Raw genomic sequence first — 20949 nt, 5'->3', positions numbered from 1 at the left:
TTTGCTGTGTGGTATAATTCATAGCTCCCTCTTTAGTTGAGGGTAGCAAAAAAACTTACATTTATTTATGAACTTTAACAAACATGAAATTTCCCAAAAGATTTCAGCTAGTGTTGTACACTTCAAGTGTAATCATTATATCGACCGTGGACAAATTCTCATGAAAAATGACTCAGGGGTAGATTATAAGGACAGAGGGTAATATCATACATGAAAAGTGGCTATTGCTCTTGAGGGGGAATTGTCTTTAGACAAAAGGGGCTAAATTCTGTTGTGTTCCCAAGAAGGGCTCAAAAATTGGTTAGAAAGAAATAGTGCTAAATCGAAAAGGATACCAGCACCCGAGAAATTATTAAGCAAAGCAAATTTATTTTGTTCACAGAAGATCAGAAGGAATCCAAGAAAACTTTATGAGTCTTGTTAGTGAGTGCCATTAAAATATTTCACCGTGGAATGGATCGTATTATCACCTGATATCAAGGGAATACCCAATTCTAGCTGCTGCTGTTTCTAAGGAAGGAAGCCGCCCTCAGGGCAAGGATGACTTACTTCAATTCTGTTTTTCTGATTGTTTATGTATCCCATGTAGTATCTACTGACTGTCACAACTGAAACAAGTGGTGTAATTCCAGCAGCAGCTATGTCATAACAATCAAAATGATTCACTGATTTTTGCCTCCCCTACACAAGTGCGACTGCCATCCCAGCTCATAATTAGCTTAGAGAGAATTTGGACTTTGTTGATGTACATCCTCACTAATTAAACTCTGTTGTGGAGGGGGGCTTGGAATGCAATGGTGAAATTGGGCGCGGACATAATGGTGGAGCAAAATGGATGTTATCAAAATACCATCCAGTTTTACAGCCTTCCCATGCTGTAAATGTACTGGGCCATGAAACAGACTGTCTATTGCCCGTTTTATGTTGTATTCCAAGGCCAATCCCGCAGCCGTTGAGACAAGAAGCTACAAGCTTGGAACTTGTCCTTGTTTCCTCAGAATTATAATATGAATACCTCTATGAATTAAGTTTTAAACTAAATCCATTTGTTGCAAGGTGTAATTCATAGATATCCATTATTTAAAAATTAATGTGGAGCTTCAATCAACAAAAGTGATAGGCTGGGTTTTTTTTTGGAAATTGTGTGAGAATTTTGTTAACAGTCAATAGTTCTTTCCAGGTTGGAATGAAAAGAGTAACAATCTGACCCTTCATGATAAGGCAACAACATCTCACAAATGATCAATTTTTCTCTTCTTATTCTCTCATCATCAGTGATAATATCTGAAGGGTCATTTACCTGGGTCAGTGTACAGGCATACTCCAAAAAATACACTGAAAACAGAAACAAGAGTGCAAAGGAATGTACAATTATTGCTGTATTTACAGCCTCCAAGTGATCCTGTGTGCAGATCCACGAATATTTTCCATTTGCTATTGACATCATCCTCACTCTTGACTGAGAAGAATCTTGACAATGACAGAAAAAGAGAGTGGAATGTGAACCAAATTGTGAACAAAGACAGGATTGAAAAGAAAATAAGAAACTTGTACACTAACTATTTTCTTTAATTTTATTTCACCCCAGGCACAACAATACCAGTGCTCCTCAACAGCACGTCTAATAACTTGTACCTAAACTTTCAGTCAGACATCAGCATTTCAGCTGCTGGCTTTCACCTCGAGTACACAGGTAATATAGTGGTGGTCCAAGTTGGCCACTTCAGGGTTTTTCTGATAGCTTCATCTTTGTTTTACCCTTCTGATATTTTTCTCCCTCAATAAGGTTCTGATCGTTATTTTATTTCCGAGGTATTATCTGCTCCTGAGCTATTGTTAGATGATTTGGCCTGCAGTGATTGGGATTATTTTTGATTTTGTCTCTCCTTCTTCCCTGTCTGGTAATACCTGTCAGGGCTACTTGTAATTTAGGAACCTATCTTAATTTGGGCACAGGTGGGATAGTGGGGGGAGAACAAGGGAAATGTCCACAGGAAGTTCCAAGTGAGGCCGGTGGTATTTTAATTCCTCAACATTCTGGTTTCTGCCGTAAAAACTGTTTATGGTACCGATGACAGCAGACCATGACTTTTGAACTTAAAGCATGCCCTCACCTAGTCCAATGTCATTTTTGGTCACAAGTTTCCTTGTAACCAAGAATGACATCGAACTCGAAGTAAACAAGAAGTTAATGTATACTATCCTCTACCCTGGCACTCTCATCAACACCACCGCCCCTTCCATCCTTTTAGTTTCCCTTTTCATTTATACTGGGTGTGCTGTGTTAAAATAAAGTTTTAAGAATATTGCATGAAGAATAATTATTTGATTCACATTCCAGTGAGCCAACACGGCTTCAATCCATGACAAACCTGTCTTATGCAAGTAAATATCAAGGTGTTTATCATTCTGCTCTTTATTCTTATTAGAGACAAGCTGTAAAAACAAACAAGTAAATTTGTTTCATGGGGTCAAAGAAAGGGTGGTTCAGGACTTGTTTCACAAAATATCAGTTATCAATATTCATGGCTCTTTAAACAGAATGTGTCATTTTAAGTATCAGTAACTAAATTGACGTATGGTTCTGCAGCAATAGGATTGGATTCCTGCCCAGAACCACTTACTCCCAGCAATGGAATCAAGAATGGGGATAGATATTTGGTTGGAGATGTTATATCATTTCACTGTGATCAGGGATACTCATTGCAGGTAAGAAACTGGTGTCATTATCAGAAAAATTATTACTTGCTTTACAAAGCTTCAAAATGTTGAAACAGATCATTTGATTAAGGGACAATATAGATAATGTATATATTTTAAAGCCTTCAAGGAGTATTGAGTGATATCAGAGAAGAATTGCTGTCTTATCCCCACTTAAATTTTAATCAACATTGTATTAATTGCAATTGTATTTTTTTGTGAATGTCGTGTTGATAACTGACATGATCCTGTCATGTCATTAGGGGTCCTGTTTGCTCATGTGACATGGATATCACTGGAAATGCTAGGATTTATTGCCCATCCCTGAGTACTCTTGAAAGGTGGGAGGAACCACCTACTCAAAGTACCACAGTTCTATCTTATGAGGTGTTTCTTCAGTGCCTTTCAATATAGCTTGTAAAAGTCTTTTCTTGATCAACTGTTTCAGTGTTGAGTAACTAACAGGACTTCGATGATGATAGGGCCCTCAGATAGACTGCATCTGTCAGCTGCTGCTAAGACATTCTGACACGGGTGACCTGATACCAGAGTGGCAGATATCAGTTGAGAAGTGGAGAGGGGATAGAGATGCTGAAAGAATGCAACTTGTGTTATTGGTCCTCCTATGGGACGATCTCATCAGTACAATTTATCTGCATTCCCCATTGTGAAGATAAACCTGCACTCGTTAACTCAGTATTTACAGAATGTTGATCCATTATTGGTGAAGAAATATTGATATATTTCCAAGCCAGGGTGGTGTGTAACTTGGAGTAGATTGGAGATGGTGGTTTTTCCATGGACCTGCTGTCATTGTTCCTCAAGGTGTTTGAGGTCACAGTTTGGAGAAAGCTATTGAAAATATCTTGGCAAATTGCTGCAGTGGATTTTGCAGCTGCATAAGCTGCAGGCATATTGAATGAAGTGAACGTTTATGATTGTACGTGAGTTGCTTTGTCATGCATGGTTTTAGGTTTCTTGAGCTGCAGTCATCCATGCAGATGGAGAGTATTCCTTCAGTCCTGACTTCTGGTTTAGATGATACTGTCTTCGGGAAGTCAGGACTTCAGTCATGCATTGTAAGGCACCACTTCCTGGAGCCATAGAATTTATGAGGGCAGTCCAGTTAATTTTCTGTTCTTTGGTGACCTCCAGGATGTTGAACACTCAGCTCCTTAGAAGACACAAAATTTGAAAGTGGTCACTCCAAAACATTCTGAGGTTGAATATCAACTCCTCGCTGGACTTTCCAATATATGATATAGCTCTTTGTGTCCTGAAAAGAGATCTTCTTTCAGAGCTGGCCTTCAAATTCAGCACCTGTCTTCCTCAGCAGTCTTCCCTTGGCATGTCATTTTCTAGTTTAATCCTTACTCTCAGTCATATTGACCTTTTCAATACAGACAGCCCTTTCTAAATCATTTAAACTTGGTGCTGGTGCTTGGGATGGACAGAAAATATGGCAATGTGCATTCTGGTAATTTATCCTTCTTAACAAGGTTTACTTTCTGTCAAGAACCTGGAACAATTAACATGCGTTAGCTGACAGGATCTACATTGAGAATGGCAGACTCCTGCATTTTATGGTCAAAGTGTTTGAAGTTTATGAAAGGAAGACACCACTTAATAAACCTTGCAACTTCACAATCAACAATATATTGGCTTTGCTCACACGATAATCACCGGGGCTGGCTGCTCCACCTTAGGGTCATTCCAGCTCTTGATTGGTTTGCCCCTGGAAGTTCATATCTCCCCAGTTAGTTCTGTACCATTTTGATCAGCAGAAGGATAGTTGCATTAACTATTGAGAAGAAATATGGAGCCATCTTTAAGTGTGTCTGTGCTGAAAGTGAGAGTACAGAGGTTGCAAACAAGATATGGAAGAAAGTGGCTGGAGAATGAAGTAAGGAAAGAGTATCTTGTTCTGCAGCAGCTCCCATAAGAAGATGGAAGACAGATCATGAAAGATGTTGTATGACCCTGCTTCTCCCGCCATTACTCACCGAGTGGCTGGCTAAACTCCCCACATCTGTCTCATTTGTAGGAATTACAGGTTGGATGAGAAAAATTGCTCCCCTGGGTCAGAGGATTCAGAATTCACTTGATAATCCATAAAAAATATAGAATGACTGTTCTGTTGATGAGCATTTGCCTGTGCTCATGTTTACAGTCTCATGGCATGTGTTACATCCACAACGTAAACCAGAATAATTTTCATCTGCCTCGTGACTGAATCATGGAGTTCCATGTTTTCCTGCACTATTTGATCGCATTTTATTCGAAATTAAAATGCTAGTGAAAATTAAGGACCTACCATATGGATTACAATGACAGAGACTTTAATTCCAGGGACTAACAGATAGCACTTGGAAAGTCCTGGATATGCATCATGCCATCCAACGTCATGCAACAGTCACACCATCCCAAGCCCACTCATACAGAAACAGGTTTTCAGTGCACCTTTGAGGACTGCTTCTGTGCAACTTGGAGGAGGCCCTCTGTGTAGTCTAGAATTTATGGTGGGAACCCAATGTGCAGGTTCCCTTTACTTACCCAACTCTTCTTTGCCACCCACCACCCATTCACTCCACCTGAAGATCACAGCCAGCGAATTCTAATTACCACACGGCGAACCCAGCTTCTTGACTTGAATGCCCCAACCAGCCTCCTTGAATTTGAATACAGCCTCTTCTGACTAATGACCAAAATCTCCCTGACTCAACTATCTTCCCTCACACCCACTCGATGAGCACAGGCTACTTGAGCTACCAGTCTCTCAACCGTTATCACCGGCGATTCCTGGCAGCCAATCTTACCCGTAATTCCTCAGTTTACTATCCTAATCCACAACCTCCGACTCACCATCACCACACCTCTTCCCTCCCTGCTCCCACCCCACTCCAATTAAACTTTTCACCAAGCTCTGAGGTTATTGAATCTCTCATATGTGTGTCCATGCACCGACTGTTTCAGGTATCTCTGGTACTTTTGGCCATCGGTTTATAAGCCTTTTATTTTCATTAAAGAAATGTACATCAATGTTAAATTCCAGTGCAGTATTATTTTTATTCATAGTAATGCCCTCTGGTAATCATAGACTCTGTCATTGCATTGACTCTGGCATGGTTATGTCTCTAAATAATTGTTCTTAAATCATACTTGTATTTTCTTGCAAGCCAGTGTCACTGGCTAGATTTTTATTTAAATAATATAGATCTTTAAATAAAATATATTGCTTTTTCTAGGGGCATTCCCATATAACATGCATGCCAGGACCGGTCCGAAGGTGGAATTACCCTATTCCCATGTGCATAGGTATGTGTGTTTGCAATTTGTGAAACGGTTAATCAGACTGATTTTCATGTATTCCTGTTTCCTGACCTTCCTGTCCCTCTCACACGCAAGTACCTTTTAAGTTCAGCAGTGCTTGCTTTTAGTTGAAGTGAAAATTGAGTTGTTTCTGTAACAAATCATAATGCTCATTGAGGTGAAGTTGGAGAGATGTTGTTGCACTGATTCGGGGGATTCAAAATCAATACATTCATTCTTAAAAGGGCAATAGAATGGTTTCTTTGTAAGCAGGTGTTTGGACGTGTGTTAATATTTCCTGTCCAAAATGTTGGACTCAATGTGAAGCATTGTGAAGCAGTACATCCCTTCCTTATCGAATGAACCAGCACGTTCTAGTGGTAATTCTGTGCATGTATCTACGCTGGTTTACAAAGTCAGAATCAGATTTATTATCGCTGACATGTGACGTGAAATTTGTTGTTTTGCGGCAGCAGTACAGTGCAAGACATAAAAATCTATAAATTACAAAATAAATAATTAGTGCAAAAAAAAGGAATAATGAGGTAGTGTTCATGGGTTCATGGAACATTCAGAAATCTGATGGTAGAGGGGAAGAAGCTGTTTCTGAATCATTGAGTTTGGGACTTGAGTCTCCTGTACCTCCTCCCTGATGGTAGTTTTGAGAAAAGGGCATGTCCCCGATGGTGAGGGTCCTTACTGATAGATGCTGCCTTCTGGAGGCACTGCCTCTTGAAGATGTCCTTGATGGTGGGGAGGGCTGTGCCCGTGATGGAGCTGGCTGAGTCTACAACCTTCTGCAGTCTCTTGTAATCCTGTTCCTTGGAGACTCCATACCAAACAGTGATGTAACCAGTCGGGATGCTCTCGACTGTACATCTATAGAAATTTGTAAGTCTTTGGTGACATACCGAATCTCTTTCAACTCCTAACGAAGTTGAACCGCTGGTGTGCCTTCCTCATGATTGCATATTAATTGTATAATTAATTCATGTTAATTATTTATTGTATATTCATTGTGATTGTATTAATAGTATGGAGGCGCCTTCTATGGCCCAAAGTCCATGCTGGCGTTAATATTTCTTTCATCCATTCCTCTCCCATCCTATTTTTTTTCATCTTGCCCCATCCAATGGTTGATGGCTGTTGTTCCAATAAGTGACACTTACTGTGTTTGTTCCAGCAATGGTTCACAACTTCAGAGTCATGGCCAAATTAGAGATCATAAGTATAAAATAAAGGGTGGCTAAGATGCTTAGCAATGTAACTTTAGTTTGACTTTCTCCAGCTGGTAGGATCAGTTTACCACCAGCGTCATTTTGTAGTTCCCAGAAGTTTCCATTGCTTCAGCAGGGAAAAGTTGACAAATGTTCACTGAGAGGTGTTTTGCTTTGTGAGGAATGTAGGTGCTACATTTATGAATAAACAAATTCAGTTATCCACCTGAATGCTGCATTGTAATCACATAATTGCTATATCTGGTATACAAATGAGTATAAATGGACTTCAGTGTTGATGCATCACATAACTTAAAAAGACAAGAGTCTACTTTTCTTACCTGAGTGACGGCATTTGACAAGAATTTTCTTTCTTATTGACTTTGGAGATTCTAATCACAGGAAATCTGATTACTTAGATAAAGATTAACGGTCAGTCAAGTGTTTCTTTTTTTGTATTATTACTGGCATACCAACTCGAGGCAGGGAATGCGAAGTGAGCAACTCTGTTGCTGAACTGATCAGCTGTTGAAGCGTTGAGTTAATGTTTATGAAGCAAAAAAATCTTTCACCATCAAAGAAGTTATATACAATGAGCCAGATTATGCTGGACTAGCCTGGAATTGCTGTCTGCAATCACTCGTACATTTACTAACCTGGGTTAATTCAGCAGAGACCATATCACTGGCCCAATGCACTCCGGGGTCCAGCAGCACGGCCAGAGTGGCAACCCAGCCTCGGGCGGAGCAGTCTGGATGCATCTCCCATGAAATGTCCCTGCAAATCAGCACAGTTGGAGTCAGGGTGATCTTTATCAATTTTAATGTCTCTGGCATTATGTTAAATGAACTACATTTGTAAACAATTTAACAGATCAAACTTGTGCAAAATAATGTAAGTGACTTACTTTCCCTCTTTGCCGTCTAAACCTCAGACGTACAATCCTCATTGAAGTTACAATGGGAGCTTGGATCCTGAGCTATTTCAGACCTGGCAAAGACGTCAATTTGCTAGAGGGTCCAGAGGTGGTGAATCCATCAGTAAATCCCAGACTTGTGCACATTACTGTGCTTGTTTGGAAGTTTGTGAGTGACACCATATAATTGGCTGAATGCCAAGGATCATAATTGGAACCACCAGTGAAATTCTGCACCATTTAGCCCTATAGTAAACTGACAAAATGTGGCCACCAAAATATTTCCATTTTCCTTGCAAGCAGGTTTCTGAGAATTTTCAGAGTTGTGGGCAGTGTTGAAAGTTTCTTCCCTTCATTGTTTGCAACTCTTTTTGTTGCAATATGGTATGAATGTATTAAATGTTTTTGGTTAATCATTTCTGACACTTTATTGTGGAATTGCCGGGAGGGCCTGGAGATGATGATTTTTTTAACTAAAAAAAAAACTCAATTCACCTTCAGAATTATCATGGACTCCAGAATGATAGTAAGTACATTGAATAATGCATCAAAAGACACATCTCTTTCAAAAAAATCTCATCTCTTCTGTCTTAATGTAACGTATGAATTTATATGTGGGTTCTTATTCTAATAGTATGTAGTGCCAGGAATATAATGAATCACTGACAGCCTTGTTGACCTGTGCATCTTGCTTATTCTGTTCCCCAACTGTGGTGTGTATGTGTTGAGAGATCATACATACATTGCACATTTATATACACAATATCCTTTCCCCTTCTTAAAAAGAAACAGTGATTACGCAATCACAGTATTTAATGTCTCTGCTGATTTTCTAAACCTCTGATCTTCTCAGAGGAACTGGTCATTGTTGTTCACTTGATTCAATTCAGCAGAATCCTATTGTCTTTATTCCACAGCCTCTGCTGAAGTAACATCTGGTATACATGCATGATCACAGAACTCTTCAATATTACATTGTACATTGCTCACAGGGATTAAGTATTTTATGTGCATTCTTAAAATGTTGACTACTATTTTTTGAAGATATCTCTGTAACATACGCTGTCATTATTACCCTGGTATCCCATTTATAAATGACAGATGTTAGGTGTTGTTAACATACAAACTCTATCACATAATTTAAAACAATTATTTCCATGGCTTGAATCATAATTTTGCTTCTATTTTACCTACTTCTCTTCCACTGACATCACGATTTGGCTGAACAAAGCTGTGTTTTGAGTCACCTTGAGCAGGAGAATAACCCATTATGAAATGCTATGTTTCTGCTGACCTTAAACACCCACTGCTACTTGTTCCTTCTATTATCCTTTGACAATTATCACTGGTCATTTGCCACATCATTTGATGTTGGATGATATGGTGAAATAGGACCTCTTGTTACATGAAGTGCTCAAATAGAAATGAACAAAACTGGGGAACATTAGCCAAAACAAACTTTTCTGGGAAGCCATGGTATGAGAAAATGGATCAAAAGTATGGTCTGTTGTGATACCAGACTCAACAGGTTTCCCTTTAATCCATTTCAAATGGCTTTTAATAAGTACTAAGGCATTATCAATTAATTTCTCATAATGGAAATTCTTATAATGTACTCTTTGGAAAAAGTTTCATAGACTTTTATCCAATTCTGTAAAGGTGCCTTCACTGGCTTGTAAGATAAGATAAGGTATCTTTATTAGTCACTTGTACGTCAAAACACACAGTGAAATGCATCTTTTGTGCAGAGTGTTCGGGGGCAGCCCGCAAGTGTTGCCACGCTTCCAGCGCCAATGTAGCATGCCCACAACTTTCTAACCCGTACATCTTTGGAATGTAGGAGGAAACCGGAGCACCCAGAGGAAACCCATGCAGACACGGAGAGAACGTACAAACTCCTTACAGACAGCGGCTGGAATTGAACCCGGGTCGCTGGCACTGTAACAGTGTTACACTAACCACTACACTACTGTGCCTGCCCTGTGCAATTCTGAATGTTTTCAGGTTTCCCCTTTTTCACCAATGTCTCTACTTTCTCTCAACTGGTTGCAATCTTCTTCAAATTCACTTTTGGCCCAAGATAATTTTTTTTTGTACACATGCACACTTGCTTTATGAGCTTTATATTTGTTTGTGTTGTTGCCTGCCCATTTCTAATAATCAAAGATTTTCTTGTTTGATGCTCGTAGCTAATAGTGTATCATCTTCATTACATAGACATTATCGTGTTTGTCAGCGGTAGCCTGAAGGATCTCTGGTGTTGGATGTTGTCTTGGATACAAGTACAGGTCCTTGTGTGCATGAATTGTCACATATTGCTGATTTTCCTTATCCATGTTCAACCGAACATATGCATGTGACATGTCTAGACTGTTGAAGCGTTGGCTCCTGCCAATTCTGAGTATGCATTCTATGAGGTGGGTGATAGCAACTGCTCATCATCAACAATGTTACCTTGAAATCAGTGCATAGTCATTAGGCACTACAAAAGTTGGTATTGCCCAGTCACTCTGGTTTGTCTTCTCTAGATCACTCCTATATTTTCATGTATACAACTTTTTATCCTCTTGATGAATGGTCCTGATGAAGGGTCTGGCCCAAAACGTCGAGTCCTCATGAAGTGTCTCAGCCTGAAACATCGACTGTTTATTTCCCTCCATAGATGCTGCCTGACCCACTGAGTTCCTCCAGCATTTTTTGTGTATTGCTCAGATTCCAGCATCTGCAGAATTTCTTGTGTCTCCATCTTTCTTTTATCCTCCTGGTTCTTCAACTATTATGGGACAGGTTGAGCCTCACAGTTTTGCAACTGGGTTGGTATAAATATGTGTATTATAACAAAATAAATCCATGTAGGTGTCTTTGAACTTTGCTGCCAACTTTTCTAATCGTGCTTCTAAGCATGATTTTGAAACATGTATGCTAAGTGCCTATTTTGACTCTGGCTTTGCTTTCCTGCCCCAATCTTTTGCACATCAACGTTGGTCGATGAGTATAATCAGCTGCAACCACTGGTATTTCTATTTGTTGATCCTTGTAACACATTAAACATTAAATCTGGTGTAAAGTTTTCAGTACTTTGCCCAAATATATGTTCAAGTTTCTTATACACTTTATCTGTGGTTCTTGGGCAAACTTTATTAAATGCTTATCTTTGCCTGTGATTAAGCAGTCTGCTGCCGTGACAATGCACACATCGGTGCACTGACCATGTCAATGTATTTTTCTCTTGAAGCCGTTCTACTTTCTAGCATTATTACTGAGGACATAGATGTTTTATCAGCCCAATTCTCCATTGTTTTCAATGCTTCAAGACAGTGTAGATTTGTTCTCTGTGACCTTTCTGTGAAAACATCTGCGCCATGAAGAAATCTTGGCTTGCACACTGATGATATGTATCATTTTTTTCTCATTGTGACATTTTGATTGACATTTGTGCAATCAGTGGCTATTGTTCTTCCTCCAACGGATCTTTGTTCCACATGCTTTGGATTCTTCTCTGGAACTCTAGCCTTCTCTATTGTTCCATGAGTGTAAACTGCTGCCATATTTACACCTTGCAGTGATTAAGTTCTTTCTCAATCTTCATGTCAAAGTTTTGCATGCAAGATAAAATGTGAGATTCTGTGTGTTTGATAACTTCAGTTGACTTTGTTCATCAATAAAATCACAAACTTGGCATACAGCAGGCAGTCCAAAAGAAAGTGGCAAGGCAGGTCCTTCAATAAGCTGATGATGTCCTCATTGACAACCTTAAATGACTTCTGATTCCTACCTCCAAGTTCATAGTTCTCCACAATTCTGAGAGTTTAGGATTTAAATGATCCCACGACCTTTGTAGTACTTCACAGAGTAACATGTATCATGCTACTTCACTCTGCAGATTCCTTTCAAGCACCTCCTCCTGAACATGCCTATGGATGGTTTTTCATAATGAGTGAGCTTTATGAACCAAAATACTTCATAAAAATGATGCTTTTCTGGATATAACCTGGCCTACTGAGTTCAGCTACCTGAACTCCGTAGGCCAGGTAGTCCTGACCCGAAATGTTGACCGCCTGCTTTTCTCCATGGATGCTGCCTGGCCTGCTGAGTTCCTCCAGCATCATTGTGTTTTTCACATGGAATGGCTTTCCTGTATAGTGGTCTTATGTGCAGATATGTTCTTACCATTAGCATCAGATTCTACAATGTTACTTACTCAGAACAAAAGCCTACATGTTCCAGGAATGAACCGAAAGGGACTCATTGCACTTGATTGTATTCACAAAGGCTTTAAATATAACCAGCCTGAACCTGAGCACTTGAGAATCTGTCTTCTTTTTCTGATCACAGTCTGACTAAAAATTGATGATGTTGCAGTATTCCACCTCTTTGATGCCTAATGAGTTTAAGGGCCATGCTCTCTAGCTCAATAAGCTAACCACCATGCCCTAATGCAGTTCTTACACTCATTGAGAGAACTCTTATCCTAGTACTGCACTGTATCTGCATAGCCTCTCTCTTCTCTGCAAGAATTGTATCACATTTTGCTAAGGTACTCACCTGGGAGACTCTTACTCCCACTTTACCTGTAGAGCTTTTGGCTGGTATTCTCTCCTGTGTTCACACTTCCAACTCAGTTGGTTAGCTGTCACTGTACTCAATAATGCTGTCGGTGTTCCAAATTGCTCCTTGGTCACCAGCACTGTCAACTGAGTAAGTCTTCTTGCTTGATATGAGGTCTGTGTTTTCTCTTCACTTGGGTTTTTTTCAACCTCACCACCAAGTGTGTGTGAATATTTATTCTCACAGAAAGCAATGGCAGGAATATAATGAATCATTAAGAGACATGGGGAACACCTAAAACATATGCAGCTTGTTTATTTCATCTCTCTGCATACGTGAATACATTAGATGTTTACATTACATTGTCTCATAACCTTTTTTAAACAAACAAAATACTTCATAAAAATGATGCTTTTCTGGATATATCAGCAAAGCAGTTTATAATAATCTGTGATCCATTGTTCTCTCAGTCTAAATTCTGGTCTTCAAATATAATAAATCCTTATTTGAAGCTGTTGTTGAGTGCCCAGCTTTTTAACTACTGAAACTAATGATCAATTATACATGAGAACATATAAATGATAGAATATCTCAACATTGTGTCATGCTACTTCAATCTGCAGATTTCTTTCAAGCATTTCCTCCTGAACATGTCTACAGATGGTTTTTCATAATGAGTGAGCTTTTTGATCTCCGGGCTAAGTGGTTCATGAGCCTCTTAAGCAGCATAAAATGATCATTATTATAACTGCATTGTCAGTGCTTGTTCTTTTTGTTTCATAAGATGCAATTACATTTCTTGCACTTATATTTCAAAATTGCTCTGTTTAGCAGTCAAATCATAAATTACTAGGAAGAGATACGACCTTCTAAAATTTGAATGGTGGGAGATGTAACCCTCAATCAAATGCCTTATTATTGCAGGAAGGTGAAGTCTCAGATGTACTGGACATAATGTGCAACAGTGAGGGTGCTTTGAGTGCTACTGAGGATACTGAGGGTGATCATAGGTATATTATTGAGGATGCAGTTTTGCCTGTTAATGTTTGGAAGAAAATGTAAAATGTAAACCTTGATGCTTTTTAATGAGATAAAGCAGATCATTTCTGCAGAGATGAAATTCTGGTTGTACATCCCAGTGGGGCAGCACTCCACTTAGATCCCAGGTCCAGGTGACAAGATTATTACCCACGCTAAGCTCCTTCATCATGTTGAGAGTTAGATTCTATTGAAAAAAACAGATTTTGGAGTCCTCTGTGAGGAGACATAAAGACAACATTGGCTGAGGTTGTCCCTGTTTCCCATGAAGAGTACAGATACAACTCTGCTTGTGGTGCCATGCGTGAATAGCTATCTGTCTACCTGAGAGCAATTAGTAACTGATTTCTCCATAATGTAGACCACAATTGTATGTATGCCTGATGCTGTATTTGGCTGCATTTCTGGAGGAGATCAACCTCCTCATCCAAAATGGCCCCAAACTAATGTTGAGACAAAAATTAAGCACTTGTCTTCTGTTTCTTGCCAAGAAAATGTAGATGGTATTTTTGTAATTGTTTAAAAATTCTAAATGTATTGATGACAAGTGTTTTGTTTTATCAGTGTATGATTTTCACTCTGTTGACTTTTCTTTCTGTATAAACTTGTCATTTTGCAGCCCAGTGTGGTGGTTCTCTGACCGATTTCAGTGGAGTCATCCTTAGCCCTGGTTTTCCGGGAAACTACCCGAGCAGCTTGGATTGCACGTGGTCAATAACTCTACCAATTGGCTTTGGTAAGTTAAGAGAAATTTGACAATTTGCATATAGTTTAGTCCTTTTCACCAACTTGAGCCTTTGTTGTCTGGAGTGAGCATTTGTTCATCTGAGTGACAGTAGTGATTAGTTTTTCCTACGTCATGATTTTCAGTAATTGAATCCACACATCATCTTTTATGCACATCTTAATTTATGAAGCCATAAGTGTGTCATCAGGGATGGGTTTTTATCATGGATCTTTTAAGAATTAAATTCATTTCAATTCCCATTTATTTTGTTTGTAATCCTTAGGTGTGCACTTGCAATTTGTTAATTTTTCCACGGAGACAATCCACGATTACCTGGAAGTGAGGAGTGGGTCTGCAACAACTGGAGCAGTGATTGGTAGATTTAGTGGTCCTCAGGTTCCAGCAGCTCTGTTCAGTACAACCCATGAAACCACCATATACTTTCACAGTGATTACTCCCAAAACAAACAAGGCTTCCGCAGTATGTATCAAGGTAAGTGTCAGAAAATGGAAACAATAAGTATATTACTGGGAGTTGGATCTGTGGCATTTCATTCCCAAGGAGTCTTGTCATTCGTGAAGTACATTTTGTGCAAATGTAATTGGTACTATCTGCTGCCAAAGCTATATTTGGTGAAGGATGTGGACCAAATTAGCAATGGTGTGGATTGTAAGACGGGGAGCTTCCACCTGCTTTAAGCAGAAGCATTCAAACCTCATATATGTGGAGGGGGATATTGGGAGCTCTTCCGTCTTGAGTTGATGCCCATTATGATGCCTTAATCTTTTTCAAAAACATCCATAAATGGCTAGGGAGGATCCAGCAGTTATTGCAGAGTAATTTATACAAATGTGCCAACTTATTTGCAGTGATTTTGAATAGCTGAAAATAGCTGAACTGCATCATGGAGATTCTGAAATTATAGCAAACAAGGTGGGAAAAATGAAAAGTAGGTGAAATTCATTCCATCTCCATGTGTCTCGTTTAAAATTGTTTTCAGATGGAGGCAAAATAGTTGATGACCATCTAAAACAATTGTAAAACCGAAAGTAAAATAGGTTCGAAATAAATATGCACAACATAGCTAAACCAAGACAGAGACGATTAAAATGATATAGACAAAGAAATATATTGAGTCAGCATGAGGATGATGAATTAAAGCACAAAATTAAAATATCACATCCACTGAAGCATTCTGATATCTAGCTCATTAATCCTTTTAGCTGAGGTGCTTTGATGAAGTTATCAGGAGTGCTGGTTTTTTATATTAAAACACAAAACAAAATAAATTATAAATTGATGACTACATAACATTCTTAAAGATGGTTGTTGACTGTAATAGTCCTGGATCCACAAGTTGCCAATCCCAGCTCTCATTCAAACCAGCTGAATCCAATGGGTTAAAGTGGTACTGAGATATAATCCAGCCAAATCATCTGCTAAGAAGTCATCAGTTCTACATGGAACCAAAAGCTTTTACCTACACAGCTGCAAAACTTGGAACTCCTTTTAGAGGCTGGGCATCCCAGACTTTCACACAAATGATTGCTAAAAATGATATAACTGTACTCTGCAATTGGGCTGTCCCTGGAATCCAGCAGCAAAGTGTCTACTTCCATAAACCTCCCAGCATGTCCACTGGGATATCTGCAGACTGACCCTACACCAGGTCAAACCAATTTAACACATTTACTTTTACTTAACACATTTACTTACACATTTAACGCATTTACTTTTAACATATTTAATTCAGCTAAACATAGAGCATGGTGTACTGCTCGATGCACTGAACATAGAACATTACAGCACAGTATAGGCCCTTTGGCCCACAATGTTGTGCCGACATCTTATCCTGCTCTCAGATCTATCTAACCCTTCCCTCCCACATAGCCCTCCATTTCTCTATCATTCATGTGTCTATCTAAGAATCTCTTAAATATCCCTAATGTATCTGCCTCCACAACCTCTGCAGGCAGTGCATTCCATGCACCCACCACTCTCTGTGTAAAAAAACTTACCCCTGACGTCCCCCTTATACCTTCCTCCAATCACTTTAAAACTATGCCCCCTCGTGTTAGCCATTGTCGCCCTGGGAAGAAGTCTCTGACTGTCCACTCGATCTATGGCTCTTCGCATCTTGTACACCTCTATGAAATCACCTCTCATCCTCCTTCTCTCCAAAGAGAAAAGCCCGAGCTCACTCAACCTATCCTCATAAGACATGCTCTCCAATCCAGGCAGCATCCTGGTAAATCTCCTCTGCACCGTCTCTGAGGCTTCCACATCCTTCCTATAATGAGGTGCCCAAAACTGAACACAATACTCCAAGTGTGGTCCAACCAGAGTTCTATAGAGCTGCAACATATTCTCACGGCTCTTGAACTCGATACCCTGACTAATGAAGGCCAACACACCATCTGCCTTCTTGGAACAACTTAAACCCCAATATATGTTCATGCAACTCTTTAAGCATCATCACCACTTACTATGCCAAAACCTCAACAAGTAATTTGCAGTGAAGTCTTTGAGGAGTGTGCGTGTGGCCCCTTTGAAATAGCATTGTCATATGTGTGGAGGCTGAATTGCTGACTCTGCAAGGTTTCCATGAAAAGGCTGTCACATAAAGCAGTAACTTACCTGTTCAAATGTACGTTTGCTACCCAAAGGAGTGGATATGCTGTTGTGATGGTGAATGATTAAATCCTATGAGACAGAAAGCAGTTTCCAGGCAGTAGGTTGACTGATGATAAATCCTCTGGAAAGAAAATCCGTCAAGCGATAAAGGAAGAGTAGAATTAAGCTACTTTTTAAATTAGCATGACAGAATAAGTTCCTTTTCCCTCACACTCTGAGCAGACAAAAGGAAAATTAATTGCTCAATCTGAATCTGAATGGGATGATGTATTGTATCAATTTCTTACTTTATCTGTATCTAAAAAAACTGTTCAGAATAAACTGACAAGAAGAAATGTTTTGCTCTGATCTGCCAAAAATTGCAAAGTTTATTGGGCTGTGATTTTAACTACAACACTGAAATATTATTCAATACTGCTACTGCTGCCAGTTTGGCTAATACTTATTTATGCACAAATTTATGCACAAATTCTTGGTGCTACTTGCACAGCCAACTATTTTGGAATTGTGTGTGACTCTCTCCCATGTTTGCAAGTATGTTGAGCAGACAGATCATGAAGTCGATTAATGCACAGTGCTAGTTTATTGCTGGTTCTGTCAAAATGGGCCTCAGCAGTGCAACTCACAGAAAGACTGGGGATGAGCAGCAGGAAATTTCAAACCCCTTGCATGTCTGCTATTAAAAGGGGCAATCAGTTACTTGGATTTGTTAAATGATTTGAAGGACAGTTAGTTGTAGAGAAGTGTTGTTTGTCTTTGGAGAATATATTGCAGTTTCTGATCTCCAAGGAGTGGTCTGGGAGCGGTGCAGCAGTAGTTACGATTATACCCCGATCTGTAAGCCTCATCTAAGCCTAAATGCTCCCAGAGCTGGACATTTTATAGTTGTTCCCTTTGGTCTGCAGTATTACGGGGAACACGAGGAGTGGTTCTGTTCAGTAGTGTTATCTGTTAGAATAGAAGGGAAGGGTCTTTACCAGAAGGACCTATTGTCAAAGGATTATCAGAAAGTAGCTCAAAGAGTGCTCATGGAGAAATAAAGGACTGCAGATGCTGGAATCTAGATGAAAAACACGATGATTCTGGAGGAACTCAGCAGGCTCATGGAGGTTGTTTATTTGTGAAGATACTGACAAACAGCCACAGTACAGACCAGAATCATGTTGCCTGTTGCATTGAAAGTGATGGTGGCCATTCATGTCTGTGCCTCCTAGTCTTTTTTGAAGTACCCCACTGTATTAGAGAGGTCACAGAAGTTCTCTACTCTGAGAATGCTAAATTCAACCCCTTTACTTTTGGCAGAGAGATGCAGGCAGGAAGAACATGTTGATTTGCCAGAATTGCTGGCTTCCTAATTGTGTTGGAAGCCATTGACTGCGTTTACATTGCCCTGAGGGCACTCACTACGTGAGAATCCTGGATGTGCTGCTATAGCAAAATATTGAACTCCAATAAAGTCCTACTGGTCTGCGATGTTGACCAAACAATGACCTATGCCCATCCAGTGATCAGCCACTGCTCTTTCATCTTGTGATATTTCACTGTGTCCTCCCTATCATACCATGCCAGACCTTCTGGGCTATATGGAGACAATGGCTGTCCTCTGAACACCTGGCATCTAATTCCACTCTGAAATCATGATTGCTCATACTAACTGACCTCAGACCTCAACTGCAACCTGATTGTATTGACTGTGAATGCCTGAAGCAATGTTTCTAATGTCTGGATTGCTCTAAACGTGCCTTGCAGTGTGCTGAACAGATCTCCAAATTGCCTCTTCTGGTCGCAACAATGTAGCAATAGAGCATACTACAGCCCTTGCCAGCAGCTACGAATCAGGAAGTGATGGAGTCGGATGAAGAAGGGAGGAGACAATGTCCAGAACTCCTTCCTGTCTCGACAATCACCGAAAAGCTCATCACACTGTGATTTCAATGAATATGATCTCAAATTCCCATTCATCTTGAGCTCCCATTTTACCTTTGGTCTGCTGCTTATCATCTCAGTATATTTTTAACCACAGTAAACAGGGAAAAGGAAAAAAAACATTTATGCATTCAGCTGTTTCAAAAGTCACACCAACTTTAATAATTGCTTACCCAATTTCCATCTGCCTACTGCCCTGATGTATTGCCCTCCTAATGGCTACTGACTGGCTTGTGAAGGTTGAAAGGGTACAGATGGTTTTGGAGAATGACTCCAAACACCTTTGGGCATAGAAAACTGGCTTCACCCTGTGACCATGCATGACGATAGTCTGGGTTATCTCACTGACAAGCAACACCAGTGGTGATCACAAACTGACTGTGTTCAATCACAAAAGCTGTCAACCTATTAACAGTGGGAAGATAATAAGAGAAAGAAGCAGGAAAAGGCTGGCATCTCTATTCAGTAAGATCTAAGAGCACAGAAACAGGCCCTTCGGCCCAACTCGTCCACACTGACCAAGTTGGTTGACAGCTTTTGGGAACTATGTCCTTACACCCTCAGGTTTCTCTGTTCTATAACACTCTGTAGAACCCTGCCATTCACTGTGAAAGTGCTGCTGATCTTTTGCAGTGTCATTTTCTTCACAAACCCTGTGAGAGGGTATAGGTCCAGCCTGTTTGGTCTCTTCTCATAGAACAAACTGGCCATCCCAGAACTCAATCTGGTGAAGATGAGCTGCACTCTGTCTATTGCAATTATATTTTTCCTTGGGTAGGATGGCCAGGTATATACACTATATTCCAGATGGGATCTCACCAGTGCCCTATGTAATTGGAGAAAACTGACTGTATGCTTTTACTCAAATCTTCTTGCAAGATAGGCCAATGTACTGTTTTCCTTCCTGTACCTGTATATTAACTTTCAGTGAATAGAGTACAAGGACACCCTGATACCTTTAAATGTCAACAACTTTCATCCTATCACTATTTTAAAAAAACACTTCATATTTGTATTTCTTCTGTCAAAGTGGATGCCCTCACATTTTTCCGCATTATATTCCATCTGCCAAGCCCTTGTTCATAATTTTCACTATTTCTTCCTATAGTTTCCCTGCATAGATTTTTGTCCCATGGTGTTTCTGCCTCTCCCACTGCCACATCAACAATCTGTGCAGGAAATATCACAGAAGTGTTGTGACATCCTCACAATATCTTTAAACACTCTTATAGAGACCCATACTGATAACAGTCAGAAGTTGCATACAGAACTTCCACAAGGGAATTCTGACTCTTAGTAGCTTTGCTTGTACTGCAGTGGAAGTTAGGACTTCAGCCATCAGTCTCTGCATGATGTTTGGGTCTGCAAGTGATGAAAATGAATCTGCTTTAATATCCACTCTGGTGTAATTGGCTCAGAGAAGTTTTGGGTATGGATGAACTTGAATCCACCATGCTAATAGTTTTACACGCACATTTACAATGCACCAAGAATTTCATTGAGCTTTCCATTTTGGACCAGCTTCATTGAAATCTTCATCAGAGACATCTGTGGTGGAACTTCTATATGTCCCTGCTCTCCAGACAGCTGGGACCTGGGCAACCTTTCCCCTGCCCTGGTTGCAGGCCACATGTCTCTGATGCATGCTGATCTTGTCTCAAAATTAGCCTCAAGAGCACACAAAGTTTCAGTGTCTGAACTGGTGGCTGCAAGTTTCAGGTCAAGTAATAAGGTGTCTTCATCGTCACTGTTTTATTGCTTGGCTGCTAATCTCTGGTTAGGCGGGATCTTTTGGCTATCTGGAAAGAGAAAGGCACAAGGATGGGGTTAGTGGGAGGAACCAGAAGCGACAAAGAAGTGAGCGTTGACATCATCTGCAACTTGCAAATCAGAAAAGATTGTGGGATTCTTTTCCTTCTTCCCCTCCTTCTTC

General features: G+C 39.9%; 1 protein-coding gene across 1 annotated transcript in view; it reads left to right on the top strand.

The window, feature by feature from the left end:
* Nucleotides 1-20949, top strand: part of csmd3b (CUB and Sushi multiple domains 3b) — a 1392611-nt gene that overhangs the window by 1216396 nt on the left and 155266 nt on the right. The window contains 5 exon segments of the mRNA XM_052022622.1: nt 1589-1693; nt 2591-2709; nt 5946-6015; nt 14348-14464; nt 14739-14948. Of these exon segments, the coding sequence (XP_051878582.1) occupies nt 1589-1693; nt 2591-2709; nt 5946-6015; nt 14348-14464; nt 14739-14948 (621 nt within the window).

The sequence above is a fragment of the Pristis pectinata genome, chromosome 9 (genome assembly GCF_009764475.1).
Source record: "Pristis pectinata isolate sPriPec2 chromosome 9, sPriPec2.1.pri, whole genome shotgun sequence".
NCBI lineage: Eukaryota > Metazoa > Chordata > Chondrichthyes > Rhinopristiformes > Pristidae > Pristis > Pristis pectinata.
Note: the sequence above shows the minus strand (reverse complement) of the source record. Positions and strands in the feature narration are given on the sequence as shown.